This window comes from Scomber japonicus, chromosome 16 (assembly GCF_027409825.1).
Source record: "Scomber japonicus isolate fScoJap1 chromosome 16, fScoJap1.pri, whole genome shotgun sequence".
Classification (NCBI taxonomy): domain Eukaryota; kingdom Metazoa; phylum Chordata; class Actinopteri; order Scombriformes; family Scombridae; genus Scomber; species Scomber japonicus.
Window position 1 is genome coordinate 7,077,800 of NC_070593.1, and position 27,825 is coordinate 7,105,624.

Genomic DNA, 27,825 nt, shown 5'->3' on the forward strand with positions numbered 1-27,825 from the left:
AGTATAATATATAATGGCAGTGGATCATCTTGACTCTCTGATAACTGTTGACACTAAAATCATTTTTGGTTGGATTTGCTTCTTCAGAGATGTTTTTTCCTTTCATTCAAGGCAGAAAATCACTACACCTACACTTTTGGGAATGAAATTAGAAAAAGATAAGATAAGAAACAGAATATTTACACAGAGAAACATTATTAACCTTTAAGAGCAGTTATCAGTCGTGCCACTATCTAATCAAAAAGGTTATTAAATGAGGAGCTTCTCTGTTTAGCAGCAGACAACTATAAAACTAAACCAACCACAAGCACCAGCAGGGAAACTCACATCATATGCTCACTTTTAGAATAACTTTCACCTCTGCCTGTCTAATATGCACCTGTCCTTGATGAACATCTAATATATCTTCTTGTTTGTTCTTTACAGCAGTTCCCTGATAAATATAATAATTTTTAGTAAAGAACATGTAACAACATCAGGGTGTTTTAGCCCTCACACCCTCTGCCATCTCCTTGTAATGTTTCATACAAGAATTCAGCTTATTTTGAGCATTTTCATTCATTCTTATGTAAACAAACATTGGAAACATAAGAAGAGGTCTGGTCAGAGGCTACAGCTATGCCAGTTATTGGTTTACCATGACAACAAGTACAAAAGAGGGTCAAATGGGTTTACTAGGAGAGTTACACGTCACTGTGCTATTTATTCAGCGGAGGAAATGTTCACACCATAACTTCAAAAGCAAGCATATTTTGTCATTGCTAATCATTATTGTTAGTTGTTATTATTATTTATTATTAGTATGTATGATCATTAAAGAAAAAATAATTACATCATTCAGTAATTGTAATATTCATCTTTTTGTTATCCTAACATTTGTCTAAAGCTCAGTGAGATAACATAAAACCTTGATTTAAAAATACCTGATAAAACAGAAGTCAACCTGTTATTGTTGGATTTCTGTTAAAAAACTCTTCAAATTCATACAGATAAAATAATTTAATTACTGTAATTTAAAGAGAAATCTGCCGTGAATTCCACTTAACTGCCAACAGCATTAAATAAGTCTTCATTTCAATCACTTGATATATATTTTTAGAGATGATTCTGATAATGTTTACCTGACTCTGTCCTCAGATAAATAAGAAATCCATTGAAGGGAAACTGACTGATATATTCACAGTTAACAGATCTTCATCTCCCAGTTCTTTGCCACTTTGAGGTTCAGGTTGCTCACAGTCAGCCTGCAGCAGGTCTCCGTGTACTCAAATGCAGCAGACTTGTCTTTAGTCCCTGGACACAAAAAGGAAACTTAATCTTTACTCTCTTTTAGCTCTTAAAAATAAAAATCAATTTTAATATTAATACTGGAAAGGACATTTCCAACACAAGGGCTTCATGGATTTCTTTTGTGATATGTGTAACTCATCTTTAATTGTGCTTCAGTTGATGCCATGCCTCCTTAGTATAGATTTATTTCTTAACAATTGTTGACCAACAGTACAAAATAGTAAATCAAGGAAGGAGCTCCAAAAATCTGTGTTTGTATGTTTGTATATTTTGGCCACATACTATCAAAAATGCTAATATTTTAGAGTGGATTATTCCTTTAAAACCTCTCTTTAGTCTGACCTTACTCTTGTTCTGTGTTGCCTTTTCTAACGTCTTTTACATATTTTAATTTCGACGGCATTTTGGTGCATATGAAATGTTACTGTCCTTGTGACTGTAAGTTGTATATTTACCTGATACATGCACGATCACTGTGGACGGTTTGCTGTTCACTCCCAGGATGGCGACTGACTGTATGACAATGTCACAGTCAAACGTTCCTTCTTCGCTGGCAGGACTGAGAGAAGCAGCATCAACAGACATTACATCATAAAGTGACCTTTCAAAAACTATTAACATGTCAACCTCTGGTCTGACCAAATAAAGAAAAACAATCAGCGGTCTAAAACTCTATCCCTGTTTGGGTGAGTGTGACTTTGACTCACCGGCAGACCAGACGGCCTGACTGCATGTTGAACCTGCGCAGACAGAAGGCCTTTCTGTCACGGTAGCTGAAGGAGTGTCCGTCATCCAGGTACAACTCACCATCAGCAACACCCTGCAGAAATAAGGAGCCGCTCATTGAAAGATACACATGTCAGAAGTCTCAAGACAAAAATGTATTGCTAATAAATCTGACATGGTACAAACTAACATCCTTTGTCAATAAAAATAAATTATAACAATAATTCTGTATTAAACCTGCTGAAACACTTCTAACAGCTTCACTCTTCAGTCTGTATTGTGGATGTAACAGAAGCTCAAGGGCACCAAACTGTATTAAATACTGTATTAAATACTGTGACACAAAGAATAGTTATAGCTGTGTCACTTTTGTTTGACATACACCTTCTCTTATACTGGATGATACAATTTTAGAATAATTATGTTTGTTTAGTTGACAGTACAAACTAACTTGGCAGCACCTGAAAAGCACTACATTGTATTTAGAGTCCATAATATCCTTTCCATAATGGCAGAGGATAAAATAATAAAAGGACTGTTGTATTGGACTGAGTCAGATTGTTCATGTGTTCCTGTTTGTCTGGTACAATATTGTGTATCAGAGTATAACACACACACACACACACACACACACACACACACACACACACACACACACACACACACACACACACACACACACACACACACACACACACACACAGCTTTCTTGTCCAGGAGTCCCAAAAAAACAGTTTTAAAAAATTGATTTCTTCTTCTTATGGAAACACAACACTGTAAAAAGTTACCTCTTAAAAAATAGTTTCTTTATTACATTAAAAAGTAAATTTCAAACCCATATTGGCTCAATGATATTGAGCTGATGAGGAGGATTTGGGCTCATTTTATGCCTTTTCTTAGGGCTGCCCCTTTAAAGATTTTTGCCTTTTTGTTTTAGCTGCATTATTGTATACAGACTAACACAGGGTGACAGCGTGACAGCATAATTGAATTAAAAAAATAACAAAGTTGCAAAGTCCCCCCTCCCGTCCTCTTCAGAATCAGTGCATTAGTCTGAAGTGACAACTCTGAGTTGATTGAGAATATGCTGAGTCAGGGAAAGCTTTACCTGCCCTATATGTAGTTAATAGAAACACATTTTTTTAAAGGAAGCATCTCATAGCGTTACACGACTTCTCTATACATCCATACATTTATTCAAGTAAAGCAATTTCATGCTCAGCACTAAATCTGGTTTAAAAAGGTTTATCAGGATGAAACCTGTTATACCAATACATGCTGGCTTCCCAAATCCTCTGATGCTTACCCGAGAGTTTAGAGCAACAGTGACGGAGAGGGGGAGCTTCTGAAATTCAGCTGTACAGGAGCCACTTCCCACGGACCTGCAGACCACCGAGCCGCCCCGCTGGAACACAGGAACCTGTAGAGGAGAAACACCAGAGGGTCCGGGCTAAATTCAGTCAGCCAACACTAACAAAAAAGAGACAGTCTGCCATGTTTAAATGAAAATTAAACAATAATTCATACTATGCTTTATTCATGCTATGATCTGCATTAGATCCAACACTAGGATATCCCATAAATTTAATCAATCTGAAATACTGAATGTAAATCTTCCTTTTAATCTACCCATACAACACTTTAGGTTTCAGTTTTATAACTTTCTATAAGAGATAACTAAAACTAAAGGATGAAAAGCTGACAGCAGACAGAATATTCACATTAAGGTCCGAGCAGTAGTACGTTGCCATGCTGCAGAAAACAGATGAAGCACACTTACTGTTTCCAGGGTGACTGGGAGACTCAGAGTCCTGCCTCCTTTGTACGTCTTCCCTGAGTGGACGTCATACCAAATCTAAAACAGAAACAAGCCTTATAAATATCAAAAATACTGTACATCAGATTATATAAATGTTTTACTTGGTGTTTAATATACCTCAGCAGATCCAGGAAGTAAGACTTGGACTTCTTGAACACCTGATTCAGTTACAGGACAGGCCAGCAATGCTCCTCCTGAATTAAATCACAGACAATTAAACCCAGAAAAAGTCACAGTGAAATAATAACAGGGTGTGATGTGTAAAAATGTAAAAAGTAAAGTGTCTCCATCACCAATCATATACTGGTTGTCCACAGTGAAGATGCTCTGTTCTTGTGGAAACTCCACCCATAGAGGTCTGTACAGTTTTAAATAACAATATAAAATTACATATATTATAATAAGCATTTCTTTACATTTTTATACAGTTTTTATTTTATTTACAAACATCTGTAAATCTATCCATCTTTCATAATCCATCTAACATTCATCCCTCTTTCTACCAATCAATCTATCTTTTAATCAGCAATTTACAGTTGAATTCATTGTTGCCTCAACATTGCATCAGAAAATCAAGAGACACCTCTAGTGCCTGAAAAAAACACACGACTGTACTTCCACTGAACAGCAGAGGGCAGCAGCACTAACCTGAGCGGAGGCAGGCCTGAAGTGTGCGCCTGGTGAAATAGAGTGTACCAGTAAGGCAGCAAACAATACCTGAGGACAGAGAGGGGAAAAGTGCTCATTTGTAATGTTAAAGGATGAGGCAAGCCAGTTTGGATTGAGTTTTTATCTGATTTCAAGTTTGTTTTTAAGCAGAGTGAGAGTTTCAAATCCAACCAACAAATAAAATAAAAACAGCTTCCATCATCCCTGCGCTCTCCCTGGTTAAATCTCATGTGGTTGACTCCTCTCTCTCTCTCTCTCACAGTACTGTACCTCTGCTGGATCACAGTGCGGATGGCAGCGGTGACCTTTTCCCCAAACAGCCAGGGCTCTCGACGCTTCGTCACGTTCGCGGAGTGACCTCGGAAAAACGGCTGCAGGGCAGCTGCCTGGTACCAGCGCACCAGCAACTCGGGCTCTGGATCCTGAACAAACCCACCAACATCAGCTGAAACACAGATAACAAAGCTTACTGTACAAGAGGCTGCAACGTAAAGTGTTACTCACCAGTGTTGAGGAAATATAGAGCAGAAAAATAACACTTGACACCAAGCCTGGACCTTCAATTTATACAAACTACTGAACTAATCATGGTTAAGTTTTAACTCTCCTGTTGTCCTCGAGTCAAAGAAGGAAGGGAGGAAGAAGGGAGGGAGGAAAGAAAGAAGAAAGGAAGGAAGGAAGGAAGGAAGGAAGGAAGGAAGGAAGGATGGAAGGGAGGAAGAAGGAAAGAAGGAATGATGGATGGAAAGGAGGAAGGAAGGATGGAAGGGAGGAAGAAGGAAGGAAGGAAGGAAGGAAGGAAGGAAGGAAGGAAGGAAGGAAGGACAGAGGAAAGAAGGAAGGAAAGAAGGAAGGTACAAGGGAGTTTTGTGCTCACCTCCACAAAATCCTATGCCTGCCACGCTTAGAGACAAAAGCATTGGAATCGAGATCTTCAGATACTCCCAACTAGCAACGTTGTCACCCGTCCATATTGCTCCTGCATCCCCAAAAAGTATATAAAAAACAAGTTGAGGATACAACTTTACAGTATATACGTCACAAAGGATTATTTCATTTAAAAAACAACATACCTAGTCTCTGTGAGCCAGCAAAGAAGGAGCGTGACAGGACAAAAGGCCTCTCTGAGCCACCTGAGCGAGTCATCAGACCGTCCACTGTGGCCATGTGCTGAGAGGAAACAGCCATAAAACAGGAACTTGCTTCATACAATTAAGAGTGATTGAATAAAGTTGTTAGAATGTGATTGAACAGTGCTGCCAGGATCCTGATGAGGGTGTGCAAATATGATCATATCACCCCCATCCTAAAATCCCTTCACTGGATCCCTGTCCCACTCAGAATTGAGTATTTCCCTCCTCACCCCCTCCGCCCCCCTATACCTTAAAGAACTCCCCACCCCCCAGACCTCCTCACGCATCCTTCGCTCTGAAAATATAAACACCCTCCAAGCCCCCAGAGCCAAGCTCCGCACCATGGGTGCCACCCGAAGGCCCCACAGACTGCAGATGTGTTTAAAAGAGACCTAAAAACTTAGGAAAGTGTCTTTTATATGTTCTCTTTTAACTTTTTCTTTTTCTTTTTTCTTTTTCTTTTATTTTCTGCTCTGTAGCACTTTGAGATTGTTGAACTGTAAAGTGCAATACAAATTATAATAAATTTAAATTGTACCCAACAAAATCTATAAAATCTGCATAATTTCATGAAGTTTTAGTGTCTAATTTATCTTTTGTTTTCACCTGGGCTAAATTGGAAATGTTGGGAAAAATATTCAACCAAAATGAACCTGCTCACCTGGTAAAAGCCGTATAAGTTGTGTAATTCCCGGTGTTCCCAGCCTCCGTAATGCAGCACATCCTTTGACATGGTCTGCTCTGGTCCGTTAAACACAGACGGTTCATTCATATCGTTCCACACATATAACGACGGCGTTGATCCCTGCATCAAACATCAACATTTCAACAACCAGGTTATATCTGTGAAACCACCCAGTGAGTGAGGATATTACACCGATACTGGTCCTATTGATCCTTTAGGGGGGATCAGGTTGCATATAGACATATTTTTACACTTGCCTTGTATTTATCCAGAGCAAAGCATCTGGAGTACCATGCTCGAGCGGCTGGGCTGCTGAAATCAAGATAGGCCGACTCACCTACGAGAGAGGTTCATGTGAACTCCAGTTAGAATAAAAACAAATAAAACCAATACATTATGTGCATGTTAGTCTGCACTGTATATGGAGGGGTTCAACATAAAAAGTAATCTTAGAAAAATGTCTCAGATGATTATATCTTGTAAAATATCTTGAACTTGAAAGTAAAACACCAAAGACCAGAATAATACCTGCCGTAATAATCTATAAGTGAGGTTGAGTTTCCTGTCAGAAGAGGCTTTTTTAGAGAAAGTGTCATATTTTTTGAGGTTTTAATGTAGATATTTCATTATGTCATGTTAAAATTAAAACATTACCCGGCCAACAGGAGCCCAAATACATCTGTCCCTTTCTATCCTTGACAAAATGTCCTCCATCCCTGGCTTCACAGTACAAGGACCAATCAGGATCAACTTTGATGTGGGGATCACTTATAACAACCAGCTGCAAGATATAAAAAAATATGCATCATTCATGACATTTTTATTTGTAACGGCTGCAAAACAGGCTGTAGGCACTGTAAAACTGACCTTCCTCTTTTTCTTGTCTAGGTGGCGCTGCAGGCTGGCCGGTTGAGGAAAATGAACAGGGTCCCAGGTAAAATAACGCTTCCCGTCCGTGTGCTCAATATCCAGCCAGATGACATCATAAGGGATGTTGTGGCGGTCAAATCCGGCATCCACGGCCTTCACGTCAGCTTCGTCATTGTAGTTCCAGCGGCACTGGTGGTACCCGAGGGCAAACAGAGGGGGGAGGGCTTGATACCCTGATGGAGAGAGGAAGGAGGAGTTTAGTTTTTAGGGTTTCTGATGGATAATTCATGGGCATACTGTTAATATCAAACAGGATGTTATGACTGGAGGGTAAAATTAGGTAAAATTAATATGACAATGCATTGTTACAACTTGAGACAAAGTGGATTTATAGTTTATTCCCAAACAGCATAAGGAATCTATTCTGCTCAGCCCTGTAATTTAATAAAAAGCAGACATTTCTGACACATCTTTCAGAGTACAAACGCTTATTTGACTTTTTTTTAATTAGTTGGATAAAATTGAACTGAAATTACATTAGCTTTATATCACTTTAGCTTCTTCATGTATATTCCTGTAATTAAAGGACTGAAACTATAAATGGCAGTATAAGAAATATAAGAAAAGTTTAAGAGAAATGATGAAAGGATAAATAAATGAGTTAGTATGGGACCCAAAGCTTTATTATGCATACTTAAATATTGAAAAAGTTGTCTCTTGGTTAAAAAAAATCTCCCTCAAAACTTCTGTGCTGCATTCAGTGCTGCTTACACACCTGTCAGCTGAGCATACTGACTGAAGAGCTTCTGCGGACTCGGCCCGAGCAGCACCAGGCAGTCAATCACACCACTTTCTGACAGCCAGTGGACGTCAGACTGAAGCTGCACCCGCCTCCTCTTTACTGGAGGGGTTTGGTCATCCTGGATGGGGTGGTGGGGTTATGTTAATATATGATTATCAATGTATGCATCTTCTAAATTTACCCTGGGAAGAGAACAAGAGCAATGGAAAGATTACCTGATGGTCACTGGGGCTGTAATGTACATTCACAAAAGTCTCAGATGCATTCAGCCAAAATATTCCCAGAGTCTTGTCAGGTTTGTGAGCCACCAACAGCGGCACAGACCCGTACAGTCCAAAACGGCTGTGCAACTCATAGGCGAAGACGTCCAGGTTGTACAGCCTGTAAGGTTCACCATCTCTGAGAAATAATATTCAAAAAATGGTTCATTGTTATGTCTCAAAAACCTGAAAGCAGGGTTACACATGAGCACTTTGAGGTCTTTGCACTAAATTCCTTCCATGCTGAGTAAGTTTTATTTGAATATCCTGTTGGTGTACCTGGTGTCTCTAAGCTGCAGGCTGTCAGCGTGCTCTGGTAGACCGTATATGTGATTAAAGCCGTGGAGACAGAGGTCTACACCAACGCTGCTGGGACCTGCAGATGCACAAGACATACTATACTTATATTCATGTTAGATACGAGTACACTAGTGAACCTGTCTCTACTTTCCTTATACTTGATAGAGAGTGACCAAATTCTAACAATCCTCTTTAGAAACTAAGGTTATTAGGAAACCTGGGACCTATACAGTGTTATCTCATGTATTATTGATACATGGTTTTGTGTTATCTATGGAGCTACACTGTACAAAAACAAGTATTGATCAATTTACTTACTCATTCATAAAGTGCACTGTACAAAATAGTAAGATAAGGTGCCACACAATTATGAATATTATATTTATCTAGAAACCTTTATATCATTAAAATGAACATTTTGACAGGAAATCAAAATAGTTTTTTACTTAAAAAATTACAGGTATGCATAAGTACAGGGATGGGGGGAAAATGCCACAATCTCTGGGAATTAAACCAGAACTATCTTTACTTTAGATTAAGTTATCCTTTAATCTAATCACTGACATGTATTCCCTTCCAAATAATGAATCAATAACACAAACCATTAGCTTTGATATCCACAAACTGCTTGAAAGTCTCTCTCCATAATAAACTTGCGTCGTCCTCTTGAAGCTGTCAGTGAAACAAAGCGAAAAAGAACAAAGGACATTTATAACAGGGATTAAGCTTCAAGTAGGAGTAATATAACAATGCAGTTTGGAAAGCCTTGGTATTATCTTACCTCACTGCTATGAGATGTGGCCCTGAGGAAAAAGACACAAAGAAACGCAATTTATTTTTCATGCATTAGTTTATTTTACAGTACATGACCTCTTTATGAGATCCTCACCTGGGTGGATGCTGAAGTGTCTCAAACCACAACTTCCCTTTCGAATTGAACGTAACCATCACTTCATCTTCACATAAGATCTCCACTCTGAAAGGGGAACGCCACACACGAACCTGGTGACGTCCTGCACACCAAGACAAGGTGACAGAGTCCTTAGTCTGAGTCTCCAATCTCAACCTGCCAGAAGATAAACAGAGGGGTCAACCAATGTCCAAAAACTGCAGAAAGCACACAGATCAAGATGTTAAAAAATGATTTCACCGCTATATGAAAGAGTCTCTTAATCTATGCATAACTCTTCTAATACTAGAGATAACACATACTGAATGTCACCATCTAAAATAGACCTACAACACTGACAGCTCATATTTCTTCACCTGCAAATAATGAATGAAAGCTGCCTTTAATTGACTAAAATATGAAATTCAATTGTCAGGAAAGCAAGAACATACTGTACATGTCAATCTCAAAAGGGATTCTTGGAAAGAAATCAAATCTCATTATCAAATCATTCAATCTGAACGTAAAAGCTATTTTAACCCTCCTGTTGTCCTCAGGTCAAGGAAGGAAGGAAGGAAGGAAGGAAGGAAAGGAGGAAGGAAAGGAGGAAGGAGGGAGGAAAAGAGGAAGGAAAGGAGGAAGGGAAGAAGGAAGGAAAGGAGGGAGGGAGGGAAGAAGGGAGGAAGGAAGGAAGGAAGGAAGGAAGGAAGGAAAGGTGGAAGGAAGGAAGGAAGGAAGCAAGCAAAGGAGTAAGGAGGGAGGAAAGGAGGAAGGAAGGAAGGAAGGAAGGAAAGGAGGAAAGAAGGAAAGGAGTAAGGAAGGAAGGAAAGGAGGGAGGAAGGAAAGGAGCATGGAAAGATGGAAGGAAGTGAGGAAAGAAGTATAGAAGGAACAGTCAAAAGAGACGGGGTCAATTTGACCCGGGAGGACGACAGGAGGGTTAAAGATGTCTGACTTTATCTTATCAACAATAATGGAGAAGAAATAACTGCTTCTGCTGGAGAAGCTCCTAACCAGCTGAAATTGATTTCAGTTTTATGAATAATTTGTTTGTGGGCACAGAGTCCGTTCCTCCATGCCAATAAACATTAACGGAGAATCAGAGATTATGAGCAGCACAACACAGGCCCAATGCTTCTAGTGTAAGGCCCGATACAGTCAGGAGCAGGTTTTTAAGTACATTACTCATGTAACTAGATACCATAATGAAGGGAGGATGAGGATGAGGATGATGATGACAGAGCTCTTACTGTTCACACTGTGGTTCCTCGGTTATCACATCTGGAACTCGGTAGCGTGCTTTAATAGGCTGAAGTTCGTCCACTAATATCCTTACAGTCTCATTTTTGCATGGAGACACAGAAAGAAGCAGTCTGGTCTGTAAAGATAAGAACATATTTTAGACCACCAATTTTATTTATCAGTGATACTGTGGGCAGATTTTAATTGCATTTTACAGTTTTACAATAGTCAATGGGGCTGAATGCATTTTACTCCAAGATCATTACATTTACTACTTGCTACATAGTTTAATAGCTTAGGTTATTATGCCAATCAGTGAATTTCACTATTTAAGGGTTACTGTTTGGTTAATGTGCAGGATTAAGTGAAGTTAGTTTATCTAATGTCATCTGAATTTAAAATCACCCAAAATAAAATGAGGACAAGATTAATACATGAAGGGTTGTCAGACTAAATGTCAAATGTTAATACATCATACTTTATTTTAATGTTACGGTAATACTGGTGTTCAGACCTGTGTGCCTGGTTCCAACAACTCAAAACGTGCCCCCTTCTCTGTGAGCACCATGGTGTCCAGAAGAGCTTGGTGCTGCACGTTTGGACCCTGCATCTGCCGCCTCAAGAAGGGAAATGACAATAAGAAGTGATTATAAACATAAATACATTAAATTCACCAAACCTATAGCTGAACACACACAATGATCATCTTCTGCAACACACACTTAATGTGATTATAAAGTTATTTGTGCTATTTAATGTTCATTTGTATTGGGTCATGAACGTTCTCATTAAAGCAAATGAGAAAATGTCCCTAAACCTTTGACTGGTACACTCACTGAACACTTTATCAGGAACACTTGTTCAATGTAACGCAATCCAGTATAACATAATTTCTACTTTTACTGAAATATGATAATGAGATTTTAAAAATGGGATTACAATTCTGGGTATTATTAAATCAACTACAAATATTGAATATCAAGAACACTTCAGAACACTAAGTAGGTAGATTCACTTCATAAATTAACTAAGTGAAAAAAATAAGTAAATCAATTTTGCTGATGACCAATTTACATAAGTAGTAAGGAGCTAATCAAAAATGATAATACATAAAAACATGTAACATATTAACTAAGTGATCAAAATGACCATATTCCCTTTAATAGAGTCTTTATTGAGCTTAACTGCAGAGGATATGGGGCTTTATTGGATATTTGCTCATATTTCAGTATGATACTTCCTTGTTTTCTGATCTGCTTCAGTTCAATTTACTCAAACTAAGTGTTATTGTTAGTTTTAATACTGATAGTAAATGTCCAACACACCTGTAAAAAGCAACATGCTCACTTTTCTTGAACTTGTCTTTGCATTCATCATCAGGGACAACACTGTGGAGCAAAGCAGCAGGGAGAAAACTCAAATTCACAATTAAGACACCAAAATCCCTCTTAAATGAGAATAACTGTAATAATAACTCACACATGGCCAAATCACACTGACATATATCCTATAATTGTTCTACCTGCAGGTGTTTATTTCCACCATGCAGTCATGTCAACACAACTATTAATAACAAAGTACATGAACAGGCTGAATCTGACACTGTGCTGCATGAGGAACAGGTGGAAGGATTTCTTTATATGGACTACATGTGAAAAGTCAAAGGTCAAACATTGGCAGCTGCAGCAGAGTGGTTGAAAAAAAGAAACTAAACCCCCCCCCAAAAAAGCATGTTGTTTATATACCTAAGGACGGGTTGGCTCACTTCCGCCATTACGAGCAGACACAGACAGAAAAGATCAGCCTCTCACTGTCTGGTTTTTGGTCTTCTTGGTTTGAGCATTACAGATTATTATCTCAGTGGGTAAAGTCTGAGCTCTCCGTTACTTTGACAGACGAGAAAAAATGTGCCAGCAGCGATCACACAGCTGATTAAACAGCGTCAAGTAGATTAAAACACCACCGACGTGATATCCGGTGTTGATCTTCAATACAAAATCCTGACGGAAGCAGAGAGAGGAAGAGAGAGATTAGTCGATTTAATCCTAAAGACAGATTAAAGTGTTATAAAAAGCTACTTGATATAAAATAAAACACAAAGATATGAGATTACTGAAAGCTGAAATTGAAGGTGTTGCATTGCTAGAAGCTGAATTTGCATTGAAATTCTGCATAAATGAATATTACTGCTGGTAGCATTGAGTCTACAGCATTTTGTTTTTGCATATATATCTCATATCTTATATGTTATTATTTTTGTGTAATCTATAAAAGGCCTTAAATTTAGTTTTTTTTGTCACCACTACTACTGTTCAAAGGCCTTATCTCAGACCTTGTCTTAATTGATTGCAAATGTTTTTATCTTTACCGTAATCTTCTGTTTAGTTGTATTTATTCATTGTTTTATTTTATTTTATTATTTATTTTATTTTATTCCCTTTTACTACTACCTAATATAGCTTTCTACTTTGCATGTTGTTGTGTTGCTTTTGTTTCTCAACAACATTGTAACGATTACATAAATGTTGGACTGGACAAACTGGATAAAACATGGCCTGCTCAATTTTTTATTTATTTTTTTGTACATGCCACGGATCATGAGTGGGTGTTAATTGCCTAATTGTACCACGCAGTGTGGAAGCATCTTGCATTTGTTATGTTTCTCCTCTCATTTATTTAGGGGTTTCCTTTCATTTGTCACCCATTTGTAACATTATAGACATTATAAAGGGATATTCTAATGCTCAGTAAGGACTGGCTCTGCTCAATATTTTGTACATGCCATAGAGCATGAGTGGGTGTTAATTGCCTAATTGTACCATGCAGTGTGAAAACATCTGTGTTCATTATGTTTCTCCACTCATTTATTCAGGTTTTTCCTATCATGTGTCTCCCCTTTATATATTATAAAGGAATCTTCTAATGCTCAATGATAACAGGAGGAACTATTAGGGCAAGAAAATCCTGCTCTAATGTCCATTTAGGCTCTTGACTTGAAGCTTGAAACACAAATAGTGTGAACCAGCCCTTTATGTGTCTCTGCGGTGTTTGGCGCCCTCTAGTGTCCGACAGCGTGAACTACAGACGACGGGACGCCGGAACTGGAGGCGGATACGAGCCTGACCCAAGGTGGACGCGCAAATGAAGATGTCAGGTGAACAAGCGCATCGGCTGTGTTTGTTGCTCTTTGCATTGGGTTTCCGTGCCGGGACAACAGCAGAGGTTTCCGTATGGACCGTGGACATCAACTCGGTCAGTGTTTTCACGCTCAGCTTTGTGTATTTGTTGCGTTTCTTGCAGGAGTGTGTCGTGCTAAATCGTCCGTAGCAGCTGTTAGACTGGAGGAGAAGCTAACTAGCCCCCGAGCAGCCTTTCATTTACCTGGCTGAGGTGAAGCTTTTTGCAGGAAGGTTGAAGGGAGCCTGTCAGGTGCAGCTTCACACATGTCCGAGAAGATCCTTCATTAATAAAAAAAAATATTATTATTATTATACTGCATCCTGTAAGATGGCAGGGTACTGTGCATTATGTGCAGCTACAAATACATTTGATTAAAGACAGGTAATATATAAAGGGGGGGGGGGGGAGCAACTGGCATGCAATTAAAAGAGGAATGCATCACCCTGTCAACATAAAGCTATTATATTGAGATTAAGGTAAAGGTGGCTCAATATGCTCAAACTTCAGTGTGTAAGAAGGGTGTATTTTTTCAGGAAGGAAAAATCAGCTGGAGACACCACCTCTTAAGTACATTGTATTTCAGGATGGGTGTATGCTTGTTGGAGCCTAGATGAGTTGTTTTTATCAGGAAATAGACTGCCAAGTGTGTTTGACATTACTGTTTAACTAGACACTTTGTTTATAAAAGCTTTCTGTAGGTAAATATTTATAATACTGAGCCATCTACAAATATGGTCATCATAGGACATTTGAATATTAGTTAAGCTGCTGCCTGTAAGGATGCAACTTCCTGTTCAAATTCATTGATTTTTAAATTTTAAAAAGCCACATTTACATATATTTTTTAGACATGCATTTGAAAGTCTACAGCACCTTTTAAAAATAGCATCTTGGTTAGAGCTGCTATTCATGATTATCTTCACTATTATTTAAACTGTTGATTATTTTCTCTGTTATTTTATTGTTTGGTTGTCAAAATGTCAGAAAATGACAAATGACAACAAAGTCTTAACATCAGCTGACTGATTTGTGTCTGTCATGTTTCTAGACAAAAGATGCTGTATTTCGGAAGACACTATATGCCAACACCACCATCTTCATGAAGTGTAAGTAGCTTGATGTGTCCCATTATAGTATTATAGTATAGTAGACATTATATTCATATGCCAAATATTCACACTCCTACATGCAAGCTTCTTTTTTTGCAGAGACTTTCAAACACAAACCAACTTGTATTATGTCAGAGAGCATTTTTATTCAGCGGTGTAGTAGGTTTCTTTTTTATTACTCTTGCCAATAAGTTGCTATAAATAACCCTGATTTTAATATTTTCTGTACATTTGCATTGGAGAAGAATGCAAACTAAAACAGTACATGTCAGGTGTCGGTTTCAGTCCCTCAGAATTAAACACTACTTCCTCTCCTCTCTAAACCCTCTGTCAACATTCAACAGTAATAAAGTGAGAAATCCATAATACTATAAAAGAGGGAGATATGCTGATTTCTGCTCCTTCAGTAGCAGGAAATAGACCAGGATGTAATAAAGAGACATGACGAAAGGAAATAGTGGAAATCACCTACTGAAGTACAACTAGATTAGGGAGGTTGGGGGTGGAAAGTAAATTACTATAAGTAAGTTAAAGCCCACAGAGTGTCTCACAAATTGACGTGATGATATTTAACACCTGGTGGAGACACTATAAGCCTTTTTAAGTATCTGCTTCTCTTTTTATCTCTCTCCGCAGTCCAGGGTGACACAAGGTCATGTGATAGAAACCTGGCGTTCAACATCAGCTGGTACCTGCGCTCCTCTGTCTGCTATAATGAGGTCTTTAACACACCAGTGAGTATTGATTTTTTTTTTTTTTCCGCTGATGTCTTACTTCTGACTCCTTGTTTTGAATGAATGTCAATATGGCACACAGGTTTAATTAAATTGGATTATTTTCACACAGAGAATTACATTAATTTAAGAATGTGGAAACTTCTGATCATGGATTTTATTTCACCTTTTCATAGGCCTAAAAATCGAATCTTTAAATCTTTAAAGAACTTTTTGGCACTTTTAAGTCTCAGAAAATCTCCCCTGACTTGTCATCAGTTCGGAGGTTTTGGCTTCAATAGATCCAATAGATTGTCAGTCAGAGCAGCTGGTGCGTCCCTCCTGCAGACGTTCCCGAGTGTTTTCATGGCCTCTGGCTCTGCTTCCATCTTTGTGCCAACGCTGGTTCTTTGTCCAGAAGTGTCTCAAACTCAGCTGCCACTTTGGCTTTAACACACTCCAGTTGTCAGAGCTGGTCTTGAAGTAGGGGTCAAAGAGTCTGTTTATATTGTGGTCACCTGTAGCTTGATCAGGGCTTTTTTTATTTTAATTTTAATGTGTTTTGAAAAGTCAGTGTCTTATTCTTTCAGGCTCAAAACCAAACGAGAGCAGCTGGTATTATTGTCTCCTTTCATCTTCACTTTCCTCGGATGAGAAATGGAACATTTAAATAAACAAGCAATGTATTATCCCAATGATTAAACTCATGCACTATGACTGTTTCAACTGCTGGATTCCTCTATTGGAAACAAGTTTTCCATTTAGTCTTCATCTTCATCACTCACACTCGCAAACATCTGCACATCAGTTTCCAACTGTCATCAATAAAGAGCACTGACAAGCTCAGATGTGCGGCTTCACCACTAATCTGTTGTGTGAGAGAAATGAGCCACGTGTGTGATACTGATACTTCTGGAGGGATTTCTTTTTTCATCATTCGTTTTATTCGGCTTAGCAGCCAGAAAGATTATCAAATCCTGACGTTGGATTTCTTTTTTTCCTTCCACACTTCAAACAGGAATCACGTGCTAAGCAATCATCTTACAAATCCACTGACGTCCCTCTGTCTTTTCCTGCTTTTATGACACGAGCTTCTGTTAATAAATGACTCATCCAGTGTATGAGGGTTTGGACTGAAAGCATTTGGAGGGCTGGGTGATGTTTTCAAGTATTCTGCACACTAACTGATTAGTTGAAGCTGAGCAATAGTTTCCTCTTTTGCCATCTTCAATATTTTTCCACCTAATTCATCTATACCAGCAGTATGTTGTGCAGATACAATAGTCAACATACATTCTGCATTGGATACATACAGCAGATGACATTTTTAAAGCTGCTACCACATGCAGTTTTAAGTGTTCATACGTGTCTATGCATGTTTCCTTCTTCTTCAAAATGAGGCCAACCACTCAGCCCATCTCTCACTGTAACTGTACAGTAAATACACAACTTCCTGTTAGTATTGTGAAACTGTGAAATGGCATAATTACCACACATGCTGTTAGATCATAACTGTATTATTCCACTTGTTTAACCTTTGTGTCGTCCTCCCGGGTCAAATTGACCCTGTCTGTTCCTTTCCTCTGTCCTCCCTTCCTTCCTACCTCCTTCCCTTCCTTCTTCCCTCCTCCCTCCTTTCCTTCCTCACTCTCTCCTTTCCTTCTTCCCTCCTTTCCTCCCTCCTTTCCTTGCTTCTTCCTCCCCTCCATCCTTCCTTCCCTCTTTCCTTCTTTCCTTCCCTCTTTCCTTCCTCCCTCCTTTCCTTCTGTCTTTCTTCCTTCCATCCTTCCCTCCTTCCTTCCCCCTCCCTCCTTTCCTTCCTCGCTCCTTTCTTCCCTCCTTTCCTTCCTTCTTCCTCCCTTCCTTCCTCCTTTCCATCCTTCCTTCCTTCCCTCCCTCCCTCCTTTCCTTCCTCACTCCTTTCCCCCCTCCTTTCCTTCCTTCTTCCTCCCTTCCATCCTTCCTTCTTCCTCCCTTTCCTTCCTTGACTCGAGGACAACAGAAGGGTTAAAGTAGAGTTGACACAGTCTTACATACATTTTATATATATTGCACACTCAAAACTTCCCAGAATGCATTGTGTAATTGATTTATTTCCTCCACGTTCTCCTTTAGGACAACAAAGCGATGAACATGTTTGGCATGGATCACATGTTGAAAGACGGCTGGAACGGCTTCTACAGCCAGGGCTACATGTACTTTGATAACTGCTCCACCCTCTTCTTACCAAAGGTTTGTTACTAAAACACAGGCGTTGTCTTGCTATGACCAGCATATTAATGTAGGGTGGTGCAGTTATTCATCCCTGAGTACTTTCAGCTGCAGATACTTAAAAAGCAACTTCTGTGTTTTTCATCATTCAAACATTTCAATGGGTTTTGCCCCATTTATACCCACACATTTACATATTTCTTCACTCTGTCTTTCCTTCAAGGTGTATTATGCAGATTTCAACCCATATCAGCCCCTGTCAAGCCCGAAGGTGAATCACTGATCAAGCTCATACACTCTAACTGTATTTTAAACTGCTAAATCATCAAACACTATGAAGCATTGATTCTTAAATGTGTTTGTATCTTGTTCTTTTTAGAGTGACCCGTCAAATCAGAGCCTCATTTGGCCTGACAAGCCGGTAAGACATCTGATTACTTCTAATGAAAATATCTTTGAAACTTTTGGCTCTATCTGATGTTTTTTCAAAGATCGAAGCCATAGCAGATAATGTTTTTCTTTGCATGTCTTCAGTTATATTTTTGAAAAGAGTGTAAAAAATGTTCAATATTTTCAGTATCTTAAATGTGCAGATTTTTAGCTCATAACAATCTTCTTACAGGACATCAGTGCAGTAGCTAAAGCTTGGGAGGACAGTCCGTATCTGTTCATAGTGAAGGTGCAGCCTTTATTCCGCGGAGTCGAGGATGACGACATCAGCGCGGAGCAGCTCAGCTTTGCTTTTACAAGTGAGAAACAACCACCACCACCTAAAATCTCTCATATTTACCCAGCAGAGAGTTTGTACTGATGATGTACTGTTGTTGTTGTTTTATGAGTGTCTTGTAAGGTGTCCTTGAGTGCTTTGAAAGGCGCTTTTAAATAAAATGCATTGTTATCATTATTTTTATTATTGTTATTAAAAACAGCTGAGAATTTTATGAAAAAGTGACATCAATGTTTTTTTTCTCCCTCAGTGAAAGTAGAGATGAAAGGGCCACATGACTACTCCTCTCCAGCAGACTGGCCCCTGATGATGGTATGTATCATCATTTGTGTGGATGGAGGATTTAAAAATGTCTAAAAAAAAAAACCTTACACACAAACTGTATGATTATGACTAAATCAGGGATGATTCATTTCTGACTTTTACACAGGAATGAGTCATTTTCTTTGTTCTTTGTGTTTTATAGTATTACTCAAGCTATTTTAAGAATAGAGTGGTACTGATTTTCAGGGTTTTTGTGTCCATAATAGTTTAAATATTGTATTTTATAATAGTTTGGAGCAAATGTACATAGGGCCATAATAGTTTCGTCAAATTTAAACACATTTTATACTAAGTTGACAGCTTGATTTTCAGTATTTGTCTGAAATCTGCGATATACAGCTGATCTCTTTTTCTCTCTCGTGTCTGTCACAGTTCTTCATGGTCATGTGCATTGTCTACGTGCTGTTCGGGGCTCTCTGGCTCTTCTGGTGCGCTTGCTATTGGAGGGATCTGCTGCGGATCCAGTTCTGGATCGGCGCCGTCATCATCCTCGGCATGCTGGAGAAAGCTGTGTTTTACTCCGAATACCAGAGCATTCGTTACAAAGGAGACTACGGTTGGTTGACTTTATACATTTCAGTATTTGTGGCTTTTGTGTGTTTTCTTTTCTTTCTTTTTTTTTTTTTTTACTCAAGTCTGTTACATTCCTGATTTTATTTGTGTGTTTTGTTCCCCCACAGTTCAGGGCGCTGTGATTTTTGCTGAGCTACTCTCGGCTCTCAAAAGATCTCTGGCCCGAATCCTGGTCCTCATTGTCAGTCTTGGCTACGGCATAGTCAAGTAAGTTCAGTCTTTTAAAACTGGCCTTTTAATCTAGATTTACTGATGTCTTAATACTTTGACATTTAAGATCTTTTTTTGTTCCACCAGGCACATGTTTTCACAATTTTTTCCATTAAAATTGCTCATTTTGTTTTTATTGACAAATAAAACCTAGTGGGGGATTTGCTACAAACAAATAACAAACAAAGCTACGTTTGTTTGTATAACTCAACTTTTGTTTTTGCCCCTTGTGAAGGCCCAGGTTGGGTACCACAGTGCACCGGCTGGTAGCTGTCGGGCTTCTCTATCTGCTCTTCTCCTCTGTGGAAGGTGTGCTGAGAGTGACAGGAGTAAGTAACAGCTGTTTATAAACTCCACCAGCCTCTCATTTGGGTACCACCTTAAAGTTATCATCCACAGTATTTGTTTTAACCATAGACTGTATAAAAGAAATGGACGTAACATCCGTGACGTCACCCATTGGTTTGTGGACTGCTGCTCGGAAGCCAATAGTTTCGAATCTAGGTAGCGCCATCTTGAAAATTTCAGGTGCATGCTGGGAAAAATAAAAACACAGATTCTACTTATATGGGCATGAGGCGGGGTCATGGGCGGAGCAGGGAGGTTGCGATAGGTTGCGAGGGCTGGATCTTGAGGATATTGGGCAATCAACCTGTCAATCAGGACGTAGCCACGCCCTAATGCATACCCTGCTTTATCGTCAAATATAAAATCAGGGAGGCCAAAATGTCCCAAATGAACATCATACTGCATTGAAGAAGGCTTTAAACTAGCGATTGAGACCATAAACACGTTTTGAAAATGTTTACTGAGGTTAGAAATCAAGTGAGAAGTTGGTGAATTCTCCATTGACTTATATAGAGACCGAAGTCCTTTTGACACCAAAACGGTCGCCCCCTGGTGGCCTTTTGATAGAATGCAGTTCTAAGTTACTTCAACGTTGGCCTCATTTCAGATGACCGGAATTTATCTGACAAAATGAAAGTCAGATAAATCATCTACTGTAGTATCTCAAACAATATTTCTAATAATAACTATATGCAAATACTTTTACTTTTACTATTTCTTTTTATGGTTGTCTGTTAAAGCCCAATGTGACGAATCTTATAGTTACAGCTGCACTGTTTTTAAAACTCGTTTGCTTCAGATTGAAGTGAGATGTAACCTAGCAACATCCTGTTAGGTGCTACTGATAAACTGCACACTAATCTATACCAACCACTCTGCTCTTTGAAGACACACTATATCTCAAAATATTACAAATGGCAAGAGAGAGAGGAAAAATATTCAAGAAGGCACAGGAGATGATTTATTTTCCTGTTCCCTCAGATGAGTTTCATCCAGACGAATATAATGAAACTACCGCCTTTCAACTCGTTCAGATGTAACATCATCTCTTGCATCCTTCACAGGCTGATTGAAGCTGATAGTGTGGTGTATTTTTACATAAAAATCTTGCCTAGTGCAGCTTTCAAGGCATCTGTATAAATACATTTGTATTGAGTAGAGGAGACGATAGAGAAGGGAAGGTTACGTGAGGATTCATGGCTCTCGGAGGCAGACAAGTGATGATAATACGGACTGACGAATTTGATCCAAGACTGATTCTCAAAAGCAGCCAAAGACACTGCAGCGAGTTCAAAAAGTCACGAAAACGTAAAGTTATACAAACTAAGGTAAGATAAGAAAGACGGTGAGCTGAAAAGAGAGAGGTTATGTAGCTTGGTGAGCAGATGTATTTTGTCTGGAGGCAGATCTAAAGAAGAGAGACATAAATCTGCACCACATCTTAACACGAGCTTATCTTAAGTTTAAAGAAAGCACAGTGACTTCTTTTATGTTTAAGTAGCTGTTCTCTTTCTCAGTAACGTTCCCACACACTTCGATCTTGTCTGTCTTCAAGGTTCATGGTGCCTCTGCTTAGTTTTGTCTTGTATGTAAAATCTGACTCATCCCCTCTCTCCAGGGCTTCTATGGGACCGTTGCCCTGGTGGCAAATCTCAGCCTCTCACTCATTGACTCCTGTGTCATGTGGTGGATATCCTTTACTAAATCAACCACACCTACTGCTCAAGATTTACCTTTTTAATTATGTTTATTTCAATGTATTTACAGTATGTTTTCCTTAATTTGCAATCCACATTTTCATCAGTCTGTCTCAAACCACTCGTCTCCTGAAGCTCCGCAGGAATATAGTGAAGCTGTCTCTGTATCAGCACTTCACCAACACTCTCATCTTCTCTGTTCTCGGTGAGTTACGGCGGCTGAAGGGTGAGAAATAAATAAGACAGAGCTGTAGTCTAGAAACAGCTGCTGCATTTTGATCAGTCCACAAGATCAGCATCTGAAACTGGAATAAAGCAGGTTTCATTTTCTATTTCTTTCAATAGAAATGTATGTTGCAGGTGTTATAGCATCTGTTTTAGTATATTGTCACTTCCCTGTGCAAACCATGTATCCTCAAAGCATCACCCTTTCATGGGCTTAAAAAAAACTGATAATCCTGTGGGTTTTTTAATGGTTCATGAAACCTTAAGAAATGGGATAACTTCTGTTGGTCTTAAAGGGACACAGCATGCTTTTTGTGATTTTCTGTCATTTATATGCTGTTATATTGTCAGATTTCTATGTTGAATTTGGTCAAAGATCCAAAACTTCAGATAAACATATGTAAAAATGCTCCCTGAAAGTCATAAGCCAGGGCTGCAGCCTGCTCTGAACACCATTGAACTGACATTAGATTGTCTTTGTTGATAAGGTTGTTCATCATGTCTACTTTGGTTCATATTCAGGCTCAGACTCACACAGATGTATCCCCGAAGTTTATATTATGAGTGAAAAACAAGAAAAAAAGCAAAATTTGTCTACTACAGTTTGTTTATATCACTCGGGGACTGGGTGGAAGAGTTTCCAGGGGTTGACCGATAAGAACAGAGTGGGCTCATCAGGAGGTGGGTCCTGTTAAAGCTAAAACAGCCTGTTATAGACAGAGGCTGATCTGACGAGCTGCATAAAGAGCCAGTATAATCTACATTGAGATTTGTTTTGAACTGTAGATCATGTAAAGATATTCCAGTAGAGCCCCAGAATATAAATATAGACCTAACTGTGTTTCTATATTTGCATCTTATTTGACTGGTATTGTTCATTTTTATTTTCATTTTCTAATTCTGCTTTCCCTGGTGGGAGTTTTCTAAGCATTTGCATAATATTTGCAGACATCAAAGAGAACAGTGTTTACTTTGTGTCCACAGCTTCCATCATATTCATCATCTGGACCACCAAAGTCTTCAAGCTGGTGGACTGCCAGACGGTTAGTTTGTTTTCTGTAATTGATTGATTGTATTATGTTCCACTGCTCTTCTCTTCATAAGCCCTTTGTTTCTTGTTTATACAGAGATGAAAAGTGAACTTTCCTTCCAACCTGTGTTCACTATTTTCTATTTTTATCCTTTCCACAGGGTTGGAGGGACTTGTGGGTAGACGATGCCTTCTGGCGGCTCCTGTTCTCCACCATACTGCTGGTCATCATGGTGCTGCTGCGACCCTCTGCCAACAGCCAGAGGTACAGTAGGAGTCACTCAGGAGCATTTCTGTACAAGTTCCCAGTAGTTGGATATTATAGACCCTGTTCTGTTTTCTCACAGGTTCTCCCATTCCCCGCTGATTGATGAAGATGATGATGAGGAGGAGGCCAAGGAACCTATGCTGAATGAAGCTTTTGGTATTATTGCCTTGCTTTCCATTGCAAGATCAGTCAAGGGTCATCTAAGAGTTGCCTGTTTTTAAAGACACCTGTGTTGAACAATGTTAATAATACAAATAGATGGAATGGGGTGCTTCATTAATACAGCTGAGATGTCCTATCTGACAAAGAAATATGAAGTTTAAAAGACCTGTGTGTGATTTAACATAGTTAGTAACATCTAGTGGTGAGGTTGAAGGTTGCAACCAAATGAATACACCTCCCCTCACCTTCCCCCTCCAAGCATGAAGGAGGAGAACCTGCAGTGGCTACGAAACTTGCAAAATTCATGAAAGGCCCTCTCTACATTTTGTTTGTTGTGGGCTACCGTAGAAACATGGCAGCCTCTGTGGAAGAGGACCTGCTCCCTCTTTAGATATAAAGGGCTAATTCTAAGGTAACAAAAACACAATGATTCTTATTTCATGAGATTACAGACTGATTAAAACATAGTTTTTATATTCCACTTCTACTAAGTCTTCTGCTGTATGCAACTAAATTCTACTCACTTGTCCTTAAAATAGATAAATAAAGTAGGACACAGCAGACAACAGTATCCAATTAGCTAACCAATATTATCTTCTTGTAAACATATCTGATTTACATGTTAGCTAAAATGTCCAGTGAGATCTAGTGGTATAGCTAATATTTGCACGTTAATATAAATGTTGGCAGTTTTTTGTAGTTTTAAATTAAAGGCAAATGCTTTGGCTTGTTGTGGGTTAAACTGGAGGTCCACTGATATTTAATAAATACTCAATACTCATACAAGTAGAATTACTCCAAAATACAGACAAAAGCACTGCTGCAGAGCCAAGCTTTCAATTTTACTTTAGTTTGGATCCTCAACAGTGTTTCTGTCCTTTTTTGGAGAGACCCTACTGATATGTTTGAGGTTAACTCAGCTGAAGATTTGTAAGCTACAACTTAAAAGGCTTTAGTATAGATGACAGGGCCAATATGGACTGCAGGGATGAAGATAAGACGTTTGTGACATCAACACACTAAACGCTTATCACACAATCTTTCCTAAGGATCTCTCAATTGCTTCATTTTTAGGCACTGTTTTCATTTTGGCATTTCTGTAATAGATCTTTGTGATAGTGCCGGCAGGGTTTTCCAAGAGATTTGCAACTGCATGACTTCCATTCGTCTTTTTCTATTATATGACAAACCCCACACATCTGAAAATAATGTTCGGCCAGGTCTGCTCACAACTCTCCTCAGAGCCTCTGAAGGTGACCCTGTCAGCCGCACTGTATAATCTAGTGCTACTGAGGCCTTTATCCAAGTCTGTCCACACACATGTGCTGAACAGATTCATGGAAAAATGTTCAGTTTATAAGAGCGTATAACATAAATGGCAAATTTAGTAGCCTAGTTATGTTATAGTCATATTATTGGACAAAGCTCTTTTATGTGATCTCGCATGCCTTTTTTTTTTTTTTTTAGAGGGAATGAAGATGAGAGGATCAAAGCCTGACACCAACGGCTCCCAGAAACTGTTGAGCAAAGAGGTGGGTCGACTCTGCTTCCATTTTGTACCTAATCTTGTTTTTGTACAATTCAATTATTTTATGTTGTGTAAACTCTGCTTTTGCTAGGATGAAGACCTAAAATGGGTAGAGGAGAATATTCCTACAACTGTTGCTGATGTGTAAGTAAAATCATTTTAGATTTTAGACATTGAGTTGACAATCTGACAGCAACTGAGAACTAAAGAGCTTCAGCATATTGATTAAAGACCATTTAAGAGGACAAATAGTTCTTTATAAACGCTTTCACCAGATTAAATTTCGTAGGACGATACAGTATATGAGCTCAAGTCTCTTGTGATGCCTTCAGAAAATAATTTTCATATTCATGTTTTTAAAAAAGATACTAAAATTACTTGGAAGTAGATAGAATATGGTATCAGCTTAACAACAGTAATCCTCCTTAAATTGTTTCATCTTATGTAAGTGTTTTTATGTAGCAGATCAAGGACAGTTCTTCTGTTAACAAGTTTTTAAAAAGCGTGAGAAAGTGTCTAAAAATGTGTGAATGCATTCACTGCCTCCTTCTTTGATATATCACTGCCCTTTTTTTCTACACAGAGCTCTCCCTGTAATGCTCGACGAAGAAGAGGTAAAGGATCTTTGCTTTCCCCCTGCTAGTCCCGTGATTTTCAGTCACATTTTTTTATATTTAAAATGCTCCTGGTAATGACCTTTATCATGTGATATTTCCACAATGACATTACTATACAGTCATCAATGTGCGTTCCTGTTTTCTAGGAAATCCTGAAAACCAAGATGGAGCGATCCAAAATGGAGTAGAAGCACGGACTGAAAATGCAAGACGATGATGTGAGAAAGCGATTTCACTGAGGCAGCGATGAATGCATTTTGAGTGATCTGATTACCAAAAAATGTGGGCAAAGCCAACTGTTCTCTCAGACACTTTACATTTTTTAAATTTTATTTCACAAGTATTGTGTTACACAATAATAATAATGATAAGCATGAGTGTGTTAGAAAGTGTTACTGTGCAGCCCTGAGTTGGATGAGATAGCTGTTGATGTCAAGATGAGCATTGTGGGACAGGGTTAAAACTGGTAAAACTGAAGAAATAACACAGCAGAGCAATTTGATGAAGATTTTAAAGCTGCTTAGGCCGTCCTTCACTCACAAACTTGGCCAAAATCAAGTAGAAACAGGGTATTTTCCTCAATGCCCTTGCCAAAAATCAAAATGCTGTCCTGTGGTTTTCTCTTTATTCAACGTTTACTGTATTGGAGTGTGAGCTGTCTGGAGTAATGGGGAGAAGATGAAACATTTGGTAAGATATTAGGCTTCAATGGATCAGACTTAAAGGAAAAGGACTAACTCTTCAGGTTGGGGTACATATCAGAATGTCTGGCAGTCATCACAACCAAAATATCACATGATGATGATAATGCTACTAATGGAGGGGCAAACACACGCTGAAAACACCAATATTATCAAATTAGATTTAAGCCAGCACAGCATCTAACACTTGAACTTAAATTTTGTGTTTTATTAATGTTACATATTTAAGTCACATGATGATGTACATTTAAATGAGAAAGCAGCCATATAGTATGATTAACCATTTAGCCAGATAACTAAAAAAAAAAAGAAGCTATGCATAACATATGCACATTACTAAACCTTTGTTGTTTGGCTAATTGAGTAATCCCGAATCTACAAATATATAAAAGCCACTTTTACTGTATGTAAACATGGCTTCATCAGTGACTGTTGATACTTGAAACATTTCACTGTTGTCAGGGGGGCAGGGGTGCAGGGGGGCATGATACTTGTGTGTTTCTTGCGTTCACTGGAGCACATTGTCTGTTCAGTTGGGAGAAGGTAATGACCCTCTCATGCATGAAAGTATCTCGAAGCCTGGTATATACATAAATAAACACAGTGTCAACAGAGCCGCCTGTTACCATGGATCACCTCTTTGAGATGTTATCTTTAAACGGATCTGTTAAAAGAAGCTGAGAGTATGACTCCAGTGTTGATAGTTTTCAAGCTTTTGCTGAAAAATGAAAGACTGGATGACCCTTTAGACGTATTTTCCTGGTCTGTTTTCAAGTAGTCTAAAATTAAGTTGTTGGTTTGTTTTTGTTTTTTTAAGGAAAGACACCTCAGATAACATGGTTTAGGTTCATATCATTTTGTGATCACCACACCAAAGTGAACACTTCTTTGTAGCTACTGAATCACAGAATCTATTGATAAGCCTTGCAGATGTGGTGTAGGCCTAAATTTAAGTGTGCTTCTGTGATTTTCTCTGTTTGTAACCTTTCCCCCCTCCTTTAACGGGGCCAGGGTTTTATAAAGGTCCTCACTGAAATTTCAGTAGCACAGGGTAGTTTAAAAATGTTGTACATGATCAGTTATAAGTCTTTTTTATTTAAGCATAGTTACAGATTCCTTTGAGTCTTGTCCCATTCACACTGCAAAATAACCTCGCCTTATCTGGCAGAAGTATACTCTCATCCTTGTGCAATCTACTGCAGTATGTGTGGATGTTCTAAATTACCTAATTTATGTTTTTTTAATGTGTCCAAGTCTTGTCAAAGATATTTTATTTCAGAGAGATACTAGGCCCATTTTCTGGATGTGAGTCTGCATTGTAATGTGAAGCTGATGATATTGTACGGCTTTTTGCATAATGTCCTGCAAATAAAATTTATATTGAAAGATGGTTAAAATGTCCATCTTTGTGTGTGTTTACTATGAATGTTTAGTGTGCAGGTGTATAAGTATGTTGTCTTTTCTTCACAAGGGACTGGTGACTTTTAAAATGTAATTTTAGTGTGTACACAGTCCAA

At 38.7% G+C, this 27,825-nt stretch overlaps 2 protein-coding genes across 2 annotated transcripts; one reads left to right on the forward strand and one right to left on the reverse strand.

The window, feature by feature from the left end:
• Positions 1 to 1,018: 1,018 nt before the first annotated feature.
• On the reverse strand, positions 1,019 to 12,621 carry ganc (glucosidase, alpha; neutral C). Its single transcript, XM_053335328.1, has 25 exons — positions 12,431 to 12,621; positions 12,011 to 12,073; positions 11,200 to 11,302; positions 10,694 to 10,821; positions 9,444 to 9,620; positions 9,336 to 9,357; positions 9,157 to 9,226; positions 8,534 to 8,630; positions 8,210 to 8,393; positions 7,968 to 8,112; positions 7,190 to 7,425; positions 6,977 to 7,103; positions 6,580 to 6,659; positions 6,299 to 6,442; positions 5,578 to 5,674; positions 5,382 to 5,483; positions 4,775 to 4,949; positions 4,484 to 4,552; positions 4,129 to 4,193; positions 3,953 to 4,029; positions 3,797 to 3,871; positions 3,323 to 3,436; positions 1,998 to 2,110; positions 1,746 to 1,849; positions 1,019 to 1,293 (listed from the first exon to the last, which is right to left on the reverse strand). The coding sequence occupies exons 1-25, from the start codon at positions 12,457 to 12,459 to the stop codon at positions 1,184 to 1,186; spliced, it is 2,706 nt and encodes a 901-aa protein (XP_053191303.1). The 5' UTR covers positions 12,460 to 12,621; the 3' UTR covers positions 1,019 to 1,183.
• Positions 12,622 to 13,792: 1,171 nt separating this feature from the next.
• On the forward strand, positions 13,793 to 27,694 carry LOC128375349 (transmembrane protein 87A-like). The gene is made up of 20 exons (XM_053335679.1): positions 13,793 to 13,937; positions 14,914 to 14,971; positions 15,611 to 15,708; positions 17,803 to 17,919; positions 18,122 to 18,169; positions 18,278 to 18,319; positions 18,521 to 18,647; positions 18,876 to 18,937; positions 19,322 to 19,505; positions 19,630 to 19,729; positions 19,968 to 20,061; positions 21,699 to 21,770; positions 21,874 to 21,982; positions 22,987 to 23,045; positions 23,194 to 23,297; positions 23,380 to 23,456; positions 24,930 to 24,994; positions 25,082 to 25,134; positions 25,574 to 25,604; positions 25,754 to 27,694. Exons 1-20 carry the CDS (start codon positions 13,827 to 13,829, stop codon positions 25,793 to 25,795), a joined length of 1,653 nt encoding a protein of 550 aa, XP_053191654.1. The 5' UTR covers positions 13,793 to 13,826; the 3' UTR covers positions 25,796 to 27,694.
• Positions 27,695 to 27,825: the final 131 nt, after the last annotated feature.